The sequence below is a fragment of the Plutella xylostella genome, chromosome 5, assembly GCF_932276165.1.
Source record: "Plutella xylostella chromosome 5, ilPluXylo3.1, whole genome shotgun sequence".
In the NCBI taxonomy this organism is placed as follows: domain Eukaryota; kingdom Metazoa; phylum Arthropoda; class Insecta; order Lepidoptera; family Plutellidae; genus Plutella; species Plutella xylostella.
In genome coordinates this window covers 6,053,659-6,066,047 of record NC_063985.1, presented here as the reverse complement: position 1 = coordinate 6,066,047, position 12,389 = coordinate 6,053,659, and the positions used below count along the sequence as shown (strand labels likewise).

At 37.5% G+C, this 12,389-nt stretch overlaps 1 protein-coding gene and 1 long non-coding RNA gene across 2 annotated transcripts; one reads left to right on the top strand and one right to left on the bottom strand.

Moving 5' to 3' along the window:
• Positions 1 to 197: 197 nt before the first annotated feature.
• Positions 198 to 5,916, bottom strand: LOC105390829 (HEAT repeat-containing protein 3). The gene is made up of 9 exons (XM_011562191.3): positions 5,696 to 5,916; positions 5,319 to 5,570; positions 5,066 to 5,171; positions 4,460 to 4,978; positions 3,943 to 4,183; positions 1,627 to 1,894; positions 1,314 to 1,475; positions 707 to 844; positions 198 to 415 (listed from the first exon to the last, which is right to left on the bottom strand). The coding sequence occupies exons 1-9, from the start codon at positions 5,825 to 5,827 to the stop codon at positions 305 to 307; spliced, it is 1,929 nt and encodes a 642-aa protein (XP_011560493.3). The 5' UTR covers positions 5,828 to 5,916; the 3' UTR covers positions 198 to 304.
• A 112-nt stretch (positions 5,917 to 6,028) lies between these two features.
• Positions 6,029 to 8,373, top strand: LOC125491449. The gene is made up of 2 exons (XR_007268313.1): positions 6,029 to 6,322; positions 8,075 to 8,373. It is a non-coding gene; the product is annotated as an uncharacterized LOC125491449 (long non-coding RNA).
• The last annotated feature ends 4,016 nt before the right edge of the window (positions 8,374 to 12,389 follow it).

Here is a 12,389-nt window from a genome sequence, read left to right as displayed (position 1 = left end):
TGGGTTTGATTGAGTTATTAACCAATCCTTAATGTTTTTAAGTATATTTATTTCGTTATCCACTTATTGTAAAATTAATAATATTATTATATTTGGGGCTAAGCGTTATTTGAACTGGATGATTATAATAAACATAGTTTAATACCAGTTACAATATGTTTTTTTACTTAAACACAGGTTGAATAATAGTCTTTATATTCCATTGAAATGTAACTTTAATAAAAATATTTATTACTTATGAAAGTATAATCAATCTCGATAATATCAGACAGTAAATAGGGCATTAATTCACTAATGTTTTCACTCACAACTTGGCGACTCTCGTTCTCTTGTACTGAATGAAGCGGGGCAGGTTGGACACCGCTGTACTCACCAGCACCTTGTATTCTTTAGGTAGTCTTTTCTGCTGTCGTGCCTGTAACATAACAACATTTATAATTAGCATATTACTAAGAAAAACCAATATATTTCTTAAAAGCGTAGAGCTAAGTTTATTGCTTTTAAATAGGAACTCTAGGAGTATATTATGTGTGTTGTACAACTGCAATGACAGTGTAAGAGGCTTATGCCTAGTACTAAACATGATTATGGCAGATGATGACTAAAATACCAAGACTATCAAATTACGGCCATCTTATTTCTTTAATTTGCCCATTTTATAAGGCGTTAACAACTTTGTAACTATCCAATTATAACAGAAACACACCTTATTCTTCAAAATGGGCGCCAAGACGGTGAGTTTCTCTACGAGCTTCACTCGAGCGGCCAGCGCGTCGGTCTCGTCCTCCGAGTATAGGTCCACCACCGTGTCCACCGCCTCCGCCAGCACCCACACTTCACTCTCCTACAAATAAGACAAAAATGCATAATTTTAAAAAAATATTGTTAAAACAGGTTGTATTCCTGTGATACTGGGTACCCCGACCCCGTAAAATCTTTATTTATCATACAGTTGTTACAAGTATACATAATTTGCTGTACTTCTAGCCATGCTTCAACCAAGTCCAGCGGCCTGCAGCGACCTTTCAACAGTTCGGCGCCACGTTTAGACAGGGCGTCCACGGGAGCACCTTCCATTTGGTGGCCGTCAGTCAATAGCAATATATTTGCGGCAAATATAAGTCAATGATTTGCGGCATTCGTAGCTCCTCTTGGAATAGTGTGTATACCATACCATAGGTACATAATAGGTCAGTCAAATTCTACTGATCATACAGTGTGAAAAACTTATTAGTAAAAAATTTAATACCTACCCCTACAAAGTATATTGTATATGTATAGGTAAGTATACAACTACCAATCACACTGCATACCTTGTTCGCTTGGTCCAGGATGAACTCCGTTATTGTGGCTATCACGTTGGAAGTGCTCTCATTGAGGTTGTTCACGAGCAGCAGCGCCAATATGCCGATCATCCTGATGAGGTTCGACCTGATCTCCGGCACTTGGCATTCCTTGATGCCTGTTAGCATCATCTGTAAGGTGGAAGATTGAAGAATTATTGGAAGGCTTGATTTAATTGATGCTTATAAATCTAACAAACTATTTAGATATACAATAGATTAGGGAGATATGTAGTTGGTAGTGATGATGTATAACGAAAATAAACAATACAAAGTATTCTACCTCAAGATCAGTCAATCCCAAGTCAGTAAACAGATTGGTATTACTAGTGTTTCCATTTTCCCTAAACTTGATCTTGTCTAACGCTGCCCTCATCACAGCGGTGGCCGATTCCAACAGGGTTAAATTCTCTGCGCTCTGTTTGAACACCAATTTGCCGGCTTCCACCCATATCTTGTACACTCCATTAACACCTCCAAGGTTATCTATTGGCAGACTAGATAACATGTTGTTGATACACAGCAAAGCTCGAGCTTGAAGGTTATGCAATCTGAAAATTGATATAATGCTTTGAGTATTTTACTGTGTTAGGTATAGTAGAAACGTCGATTGAGAAGAGTGTGGCACTGTAGCCGGCATCCTGACGATAAAAGAGCCTTCAATAAAGCGGCAGCTGAGCTTAAAAAAGTTCTTATAGATGCAGAAAATGAAACTATGAACCTGTTCCTACAAAACCTAACACCTACTGATCCAGCAAAAAAAGAGTATTCTCTGTGGAAAGCTGTCAAATCGCGTGATAAACCACAGCAAGCACAACATCCACTCAAAACACAAGATGGAAAATGGGCGAAAACAGACGAAGAAAAGGCAGAAGCTTATGGACAGTTTTTAAGAGATGTATTTACACCTAATGACCTAGGAACAGACACTGTAGATAACGAAGTACATAAATTCCTAGAAAGCGACCTACAACTTAGTCTTCCAATTCGATGTTGCACACCTGCAGAGACCCGACGTGTGATACATGATCTGGAAATGAAAAAAGCACCAGGATTCGACCTGATAACTGCTGAAATATTGCGAAACCTGCCAAAGAAAGCCATTATGTATATGACAGCATTATTTAATGCAGTACTAAGAACAGGCTACTACCCCAACATCTGGAAAGTCTCCCAAATAGTTATGGTTCTAAAACCAGGAAAGCCACCGCATTTGACTTCATCTTACAGACCGATCAGCCTACTCCCAGTCCTATCGAAATTACTGGAGAAAGTCATATCTACACGACTCAATGAGTGTATCAGTGAAAATTCTAGCATACCAGAACATCAATTTGGCTTCCGTAGAAACCATGCTACAATTGAAAGTTCATAGAGTATGTGAACACATAAGAAATGCTCTTGAAAACAAGAAGTACTGCTCCGGGGTGTTTCTTGATGTACAGCAGGCATTCGACAAAGTTTGGCATAGTGGGCTCCTATATAAGATGAAGAGAATATTACCTCACAATTTATATTCAATTCTAAAATCCTATCTTGAAGATCGCATCTTTTATGTGAAGCTGAATGATGCTTACTCGTGCTTTTATGATATCAAAGCTGGAGTACCGCAGGGCTCAATACTAGGACCATCACTCTACCTATTATATACAGCTGATGTCCCAGTGAGGGCAGGAAATCAGAAAGTGTCATGACAGCCACCTTCGCAGATGATACTGCGGTTTTAACCTCCAACGAAGACCGGGTAGAGGCTTCGAAAACACTACAGACACATCTAGACAAAGTCCACACTTGGATGAATGAATGGCGAATCAAAGCTAGTGCATTGAAATCAAGTCATATTACCTTCACTCTACGAAAACAAGACTGCCCTGCAGTAAATCTCGGTGGAGAATTACTGCCACACAGTAATGTAGTGAAATACCTTGGCTTCCACTTAGACCGTAAACAGACCTGGAAGACTCACATCCAACAGAAACGAGACCAACTAAACCATAAATACAAATCTCTGGAGTGGCTCCTGGGCAGGAAATCTCGACTATCTGTGGAAAACAAGACCTTAATCTATAAATGTGTTTTGAAACCAATATGGACATACGGCATTGAACTGTGGGGAACAGCCAAAACATCTAACACAGAAATACTACAAAGGTTTCAAAATAGTGTGCTCAAAGCTATAGTAAACACCCCATGGTTCTCAAGAATGGAAGATATCCACGAATACCTAGGTCTTAACACAGTTAAGGAGGAAATATATATGAAAACAAAAAGATACAAGGACAGGATTACCCACCATCAAAACAAGCTTGCCCAAATGCTTAGCGATCCACCTAAGACCAGACGCCTGAAGAGGCTGCACACATGGGATAACCTATAAAAAGGGGAAGCAAATAATAAAGGGTGAGTGACAGTGGGAGGGCTACCTTACCAAGCCAAACTCTCTCAACACAACTGCTCATAGTACACGTACTGATCGCATGTTTGCGAAATCATAAAAAAAAAAAAAAGGTATAGTTGAAACCTTTTAAATTAAATCAAGGGTAGCATGTCAAAGAGATGTTTTAGTTGATAACATGCAAAAATTAATAATAATTCATACTTTTTGTGAAGCAATGCAGAACCCTCATACTCTTTCAATATCATCATGACATTCTCTGCAGGTAGTTGTGTTCTCGCCCAGACTTTTTCGAATATATCCAAAGATATTAAAGCTTCCGTGACAGCTGGAAGCAATTTGTCTTCAGCCAACAAGGATGTCTCATTAGCACTCCCATTGCAGGCTTCTTCATCCTCCATCTCATCTCCGTCTGATGATTCTTCAGCATCAGAATCTTCCCCATCTAGAAATATTAATTTACATAATAATTCTTGCTAACTCAACTAATGAAGAATGTATGATTTAGTGGCAGAGATGATATTTATTGTTGTATTCAATATACATAATATGGTAATAGGTCTGCATTGTGATAGGACAGTTATTTTTATTATTATTTGTTTTTATAATTAAGAAGTTGCACCAATGAGCATCTGCCTATGCAAAAAGAGAGGTATTGTATATAAGTACTACATACATAAATAAGGCAAGAATTTAATGAATGAATGTAAAAAAAACTTACCATCACAAGAACAAAGATTGGCAATGATTTCCACTGAACTCTGTTGAGCGTCAATCATTAGTGAGACAGACCTTAGCTGTTTCTCTAACTCCTGTGCCTCTTTGCCTCTGGGCGGTACAACAGTCCCGGCGGCATCCCCCAGAGGGACACTGCTTGACAACTGGTTGCATGCCTGCCGGTGATCCACAGACAATGTTGTTGCCAAAATAGATATTATTTTGTTGATGACATGCACAGGCAAGCTGGCTATGTTACCACCACATGTGTTTATAATCACACCAGCAGATAAAGTCCTAACTAGAAGTGTGGATGGGTCATCATCCTCTAAGGCTAGTAGTTGTTCTAGATGTCTCTCACAGAGCACTTTCACTTTGTCCATGGCCTGTGGATTGTCTTCCAGAACCACAAATAAACATTGCAATACAGCTGTCACTACATCTTTACCAAATGTGGCTAGATCCAAGTATCTAGGTAGAATGTCCAATATTCTTGATTGACCAAGGTATTTTATGGCTAGTTCTGTAAAAAACTAATATTTCATTAATAATTGATAAACCAGTTTAAGTAAATATTTAATTTCTCATTTCACACAGATTTATACTTTACCTGAGCTCTCACATAAGTTCCATAACAAATTAACACAATGTATAAATGTTTCTGAATCATCATCTTTTGTTTTCGATTTTGGATCTGGTACCCAAGTTTCAGCATGCTGAAATTTGAAATATTCACTATGAAAATAATAAAAAACAGTTGTTTAAAGTTTAAAGTTCAATATCAATTGACCTCAAGGAAGCCTAATTGATATTTAAAAACTGGGTAACTTATTTAAAGCAAGAAATTGTAAATTCCTACAAACCTCATGAAAGTAGCATGTCAAAGGAGTCATGACATCCTGTTCCATCAGAGCATCGCAAGCTTCAAGTCCAACAGTGGAGAGGTTCCTCAGGGCACCGGCGGAGGCATTCCTCACACTACTGGCACTGTCCATCAGCAGCGGGGCTGCGGCCTTCACCACCCCCCGCTCCAGGAGCTGCGGGATATTCTCTGGACTCTCCAACAGGCAAGCAAAGGTTTGTAATCCACAGTACTTTTCTTCCACACTGGCAGCCTGTTTAGAGCAATATTAATATAGTTAGGGGGTTTCTAATAGCAGCAGCACCTCATTTATATAGTAGGGCTATAGTAACTGTATATACAATGATAATAATAAAATACTGTGTGAATCTAACTAACCTGTAACTGGTCCAAGATAGTCAGAATGGCAGTGTCCTTAGAATCTATTTCAATTTCTTCTTCAAAGTCAGAGTCATCTTTGGGAACACTTTTCTTTGCCTTTGTAGGCTTTGTTTTCCTTATTTTACCCATATCAAGTTGGTTAAATACCAAATTTAGTAAATATAACCTCACTCCACACGCTCGACGGTCCACACATTCAATCTGTCAACATTTTGATGTCAATGTCAAGTTGTCATATAATCTGTGATTTAGTAGACTCAACTGTCAGGAGGATATGGCATAGATTCTGTGATCCCATAGATCGTGTTTGTTGTTATTTTATTCTAATGTTACTAACTTAACCTCCTGATGCCCACGGTCCTTCTGTGAGTACTTAACGAGTATAGTTGTTACTGCCCAAGCTATAACATATTTTTTCTGGACTAAATGCCCACGGTCCTTCTCCGAGGACGAATACTTTGTGTTTGAACCATATTTGAATTTACCGCCATTATTTTTTGGGATTGCATCAATGGATTTAACATTCCATCACTGACAGCTGTCTTAAGTGTCATCTGAGGATAATCAATCGTTCATTGTAAAAACGTCAAAAAACGGAACCATGGCGGGGCCACCGTCGACTAAGTAAGTTGTAATCTCATTTTACTTATGTGATCTAATCATTTAACCTCTAGAATGCCGTGTGCCAGATCTGTCCCAACCCCCCTTGTCTGCCTAGTGACAGATCTGTCCCAAGAGCACTTCATCGCGATTTTTGTGATTTTAGTTATTAATTACCACGAAATAGAGTATGAAATCACCTGTAATTTATTCTATATGAGTGAAACAACCATCGACAACATTCATTGAGTCAAAAACTTCACTTGTTTACTAGTAGCGCGAAATTCAAATTTTGGTACCTTGAACAGTCCTTGTACTCGCGACTGTTGGTAATAAAATAGTGATTTCGTATGGAAAAAACGTCAAAAGGTAAGTAAATACTATGTTTTCTTGTTATTTATTCAATTTTGAAGGTATAGTGATAAATCAATAATATAAAAAATTACAAAAAATGTAGTTTTTATCGATCTAAAATTGTACCGGATTATTGCCTGAAGGGTGCGTAACTTTCTAAACTGTTTTCTAGTCTTTTATGTAAAAACATCAATAAATTATTTATTTCATTTATAAAGATAATTTTATTGATAATACATATTTATATCGGTTTATTCAATAAATAGCCAAAATATTAGAGAATATCTATATTTATCAAGGTGCATCCAAAATTCACACACACACATACGCAAAAAAAATGGCCGCCGCTCGTGTGTGTACACGAAGTGCGTTAGGTTGTTATACAGCGTGTTTTATTTTTTAGGATCTTCGCTCTAGTAAACGTGAAGTTTAGGCTCTTTAGAATGATATCGGTGTGTAGATGAGTCTGAGAGGGTGATCACCTGTCCTATTTATATAAATAAATATATGTATTTATATATGTATATATTTATAGTATGATATTTGTGGAAAGTAGGTTAACAAATAACTAAATATGATTCAGTAAGTAACTTACTTTTAAGTTTTTATAATTTAGTATACTAAAATACGAAACATTATAAAAATATTATCATTCATGTTTTATTTCATCAAAAGTGAACACCCTTGATTTGGGACAGATCTGTCACACGGCGCACTGGAGCAAGCTCTTGTCACGCACACATGCACATGTACAGAAAATGGAGTCTTTTGAAATAAAGCAAATTATAATAAGTTTTCAAAATGTAAATTATGAATCTATTTACTCTAGAGTTTATATTTTATTGATATCAGTTGATAGCTATATAATCTCTTCAAGTAATAAATATAAAAAACCTGGATTGAAACTAAAATTATATTGAAATACAGGTATTTTTCTGTGATGGGTGCAGTTTCAAGTAAAAATCTGTAATCAATGACCTATAGAAATAAAATAAAACAATTGTAACCAATAAAATTCATTGTAACACGTTCGTTAGCTATCTAACAATAAATTACAATCGATACATTATTGAGTACCAAACAATAATACCCAAATATTCATATAAATGTGATTCCCGCGCGGGCGCTCTCTACTGTCAAAAAGCGCCGGCAGACGGCGGTTACATGTGTGCGCGGCTGCTCGGCATAGGAAAGGTTAATACAATAACTTTAATAAAACCTTATTGTTAAGTATATTAGCAAGAGACGAATAGTAATATTTTATCAATTAAGGTTCTAAATAATATTCTATGATCATCCATTTACATTAGTACTCGTCTGAGTACCGTGGTCCTCAATGACATAAACGTTTAGTCCTCACTTGAGGACTCTGGACCGCTATACTATAATTTTAGATATACTTATTTATGTATTTTTTTACAGAATATAATGCGAAATCCAAGAAATTGAAGCAGATTTAGCTATGTCGGACATAGATCTCTCGGAGGACGATGACATGACATAAATAACTCACCATGAATCCGTAGAATTTGAATTTTGTGATGATGATATCCAGGAGCTGCTAGCTGAGCCTTTCATTTTATCTTATTTTGTTCCTATATTGATCCCAATAATTATAATAGTTGATAAGTGTAAGAGTTTATCTAGAATAAATATAAGTTCTAAACTTATGTGAGACTGATTTAAAGTGTTAAATGTGTTCCTAAGTGGTTCTTATTTCATAAGTTTTGTTATTTCTAACAAATTACCTTATAAATATATGTCCTACCAATAAATTAAACTTTTTTTAACTGCCCACGGTCCTCACATGAGGACTAATGATTTTCGAATTTAAACCTATTGAAACTGGTTCCTTTTTTAATGCATTAACCGTACATACTACTAGGAACACTAGGGCAAAACACCCAGTAACTGACCATGTGCCAGTAACTGACCACCTTCCTCTTCAACTCCAATAAATAAGAAATATAGCCAAGCAGGGCCATCTAGTGAACATCCAGTCTATTTTGTGGTTCATTGAGAGCATTACTGATACAAAAGATTTTGCCAGCCGCCAACAGATGGATAGTGAGCGATCAAAAAAGTTCAGTTGGCGCGCGAACCGCGTAAATTGCAGTTGTGACTAACGTATTTGTTAAGGTAAGTGAATTTTTTGATCGTAAAATTTACCATGAAAAAAATTGAAATCATTGAAAGGAAAAATTATACCATATAGATTTAATTACAAAGATTACGTTTTTGATAACATTCAGCTTGTTATTTCCCGTTTGATTGTTTTTAATGGGGTGGACAGTTAATGGACGACAAAACAGCGATTTTCCAATAACTGACCACCTATGTCGGTTATTGGGATTTTTGGTTGAAGCTGAATTTAGGCAAAATAAGAACGTAATATTAAAGCTCATATGTGCCATTTTCTTGTGTCAAAATATGAGCATTCTATCTTCACTCCTTCCGTTTACTGACATAGGTGGTCAGTTATTGGGTAAATTGGTGGTCAGTTACTGGTATTATTATATATGATATATTTTTACAGCTTTCAGCGAGATGAAGAAGCGCCAAGATAGCAAAAAAAGTATAGAAAAGGCAATTCCACTTGTCTGAGACAAACTAGGATCAACAAGACATTCCAAAATAATTCAGGGTGACATGCAAGCACCTTTTAAAATATAGAGAATTCAAACACAAAGTCCAAGTTTTTTCCAGATTCGGTATTAGCTGATGAGGAAGATAAAAACGGTAGTGGAGCATACTATCAGCCTAGGATAATGTGGATTCTCCAGGATAAAGACAGATGTCACCATTTTTCCTTAAAGATAATCTTTGGAGCAGTCCCTTCAAGAATGCAAGACCAGGAGACAAATGGCTTTCACCATCTCACTCTATGAAAAGATACTCAAATGCTATCTTCAGAACAGCTGAAGGCGTACCTAACCAATGCCAGCGCTTGTGAACCAGATGAAATTGGTTCCCCGAGCACAAAAGCACTTGGCGAACAAGACCTCAATGACGCTATTAATGACCCAACCCGAATATACGTTACCGACGAAACGCGCCTCCACATTTTTCCAAAGACAGGCAAAGCCACTTCAGCAAAATAGGAAAAAGAAAGCATCACTACAATGCTAGCACCCTCAGCCGGTGCACCAACACGCCCTTCAATGGCATTATGAACGGCCAGCGGATTTCAAACAGAACGGTAAAATTGGCACACAAGAAACTTGGTCGTGGTAACAACTTATTGAAGAATGCCACATGCATTCTTCTATAAGTTGTTACCACGACCAACACCCCAGCCATTTGGAACCGATACCACAACTATCCGGAATCCACTGGCAACTATCATTATTATCATACTATCATTGGCAGACACATTAGTCCAGCAGCGGAAAATGCAGAAAGTACAGCGATGTTCTGCTTCAGTGACGCCTCTTCAACGAGGCAAAGATTCCCTGTCCCCCTTGCAGAAATGACTACTCCTGTCTTTGGCCAAATACTTACCTACGAAAGCACGTTTCAACAACATCCTAAATATTCCAGTTGAATCCTCAACAAAGTCATTGAAATCCCGTTCGTCAAGGCATCCATCTTTGTATCCTGAAAAACTAACCCCCAATATCTGATTCGGTCATAATTACAATGGCTAGCCTCAGTGACTCTTTTAGCCGCACTGAAAGTCTCTGGGTGGGGTTTCAGCAATAATGAAAACCATCTGTCTCTGGTCCTACATCCTTGAAAGAACCGGCGGGGAAAGGGCCTACTTTTCCGGCGGGGAATTTATGTTTTCCCAGGCCGACAATACAATCCGCCACGATTCCTCCTCCTCATCAGTTGATACCGAATATGGAAAAGACCGGCTTTAGCGCTTGGATTCGCTTCTTTATATTTAAGAAAATGCTCGTTTCTGGCACCATGAATGCTTCATGGGCCTGTCCCACTGATCCTGGCTTGTTCCGGACAAACAAAATAGCCCTTTCTGTGACTTATCTGACTACATTGGGGCCACTTAATCTCCCTGAAAGCTGTAAATTTAAAATGCGTGTTCACTATGTGCATGTGTGTTTATTCCTTTGTTTTTAGTATTTAACAAAAATGCATAAACTTGTGTTTTTAATAAATAAATGGTTGATTATTATGATAAGATATCATTTAAATTATGCATTAATCTGATTAATTAATTTAATGCACTTTTCAGTTAAGAAACCTTGAGCAAAAGTGATGTGTCACACATTAAAAGAGACCAGAGGATCGGTACTATTACATGAAGTAATCAAATAAATAAATAATAATAAGATTTAATCATAATTCAATTTTTAAACCATTTTAAATTGGTGGTCAGTTACTGGCATCGAGTGTGGTCAGTTACTAGATTTTAGTGGTCAGTTACTGGGAAAATCACTACTTTTTGTTTGCAAAAATATATAAAAAAATGAGTAACTTCTACATGTTTGCTATTTACTCAGGAATGTAGCTCTGTTATTCTAGTTTATAAAACAAAAATCGGATTAAATAAGCGATAAGAATTGAGCCCGCTACAGATAAATTACTGGAACAACTCCCTTAAGGTGGTCAGTTACTGGGTGTTTTGCCCTATATAATAATTTTTGCGACATTTATTCACGTTTAAGTTTCTGGGCAGTAAGCTAGGTAAACGCAATAGTCCTTGTGTGAGGACCGTGGGCAGATAGTCCTAAAAAATAAAATAACGGTTGGGCGTCAGGAGGATAAATCGTGTCTACTAACAATATCTGAGTCTTGTTACTCGAATAAATGAATTAATTATTATTATATTATTATTATTCTGAGACCCACAAAGCGCAGCAGTGAAAAAAAAGAGAGAACAGAGTACTCATAGATAGTTAATCCGTCAGAATAATAACGGCCCCGCATGCTATAAATCTATGAAGCCCATGAAGCATCCTTTCATCACGATAACCAACGAATCCCTAGCTTGGACAGTGGACACTAGATGGCGCTGTAGATATGCAGCTATGTATTGTGAGTGACCCGTAGAAGTAAATCTAAAACTTTACAGTGACGTTGGTCAACTCCTGGTACACCGCCTGTAATCTCCATAAATCCAAAAAGTAATTTCAATCTGAACAAATTATGCTAGAATTATTTATTTCGTAACTTCTTCCGTGCCTAAGCGACCAATACACTCCGTAAAACTCTCTCGTGGTCCACTTCTGTAAAACATCTCCGCTTCGCCTATGCACCGATTCTTCTTTTTGTTTGGTCTACCAGCTGTAGGTACTAGCACTACCTAAACCTCACCGCACCGTAGATTAACGGGCAACGAAGTGCCTCTCGCACACTAACACAAAAAATTTATTCTTAGAGTTTTAAATTTATACTTAAAGGAAATGCTGAAATTTACTTACCAAGTTTCAACAGATATACCTACTTTAATCCGTTTAAAAGTGTGACATACGGGTGGTTTATAGACATAACCGAATCTATAAGGGTTCCGTTTTTACGATTTGGAAACGGAACTAAAGAATCAGCAACGTCACTACATAAATTCCCCTGGCTAAGTAAGCATAGGCGTTGCACACCCACTTAAATCGATATTGGATACCCACAAACCCTATTGTGCAAGGATCTGGAGCAATGCGGAACCCGGCTACCTATCGTATATGTAGGTACGGAGGCTGTGTGGTACTAGCGGGTATGCGATGAAGATAACAATGGGAAGTGATTATCGGGCGGGAGTGTTTCGGACGTGCCACCGCCC

Excerpts from the sequence above, each read along its gene's own strand:
- LOC105390829 (XM_011562191.3), bottom strand. The coding sequence starts at position 5,827 with ATGGGTAAAATAAGGAAAACAAAGCCTACAAAGGCAAAGAAAAGTGTT. Across the intron at positions 5,571-5,695 it reads CTATCTTGGACCAGTTACAG|GCTGCCAGTGTGGAAGAAAA; the intron begins GTTAGTTAGATT and ends TGCTCTAAACAG. Across the intron at positions 4,979-5,065 it reads GAACTTATGTGAGAGCTCAG|AACTAGCCATAAAATACCTT; the intron begins GTAAAGTATAAA and ends AGTTTTTTACAG.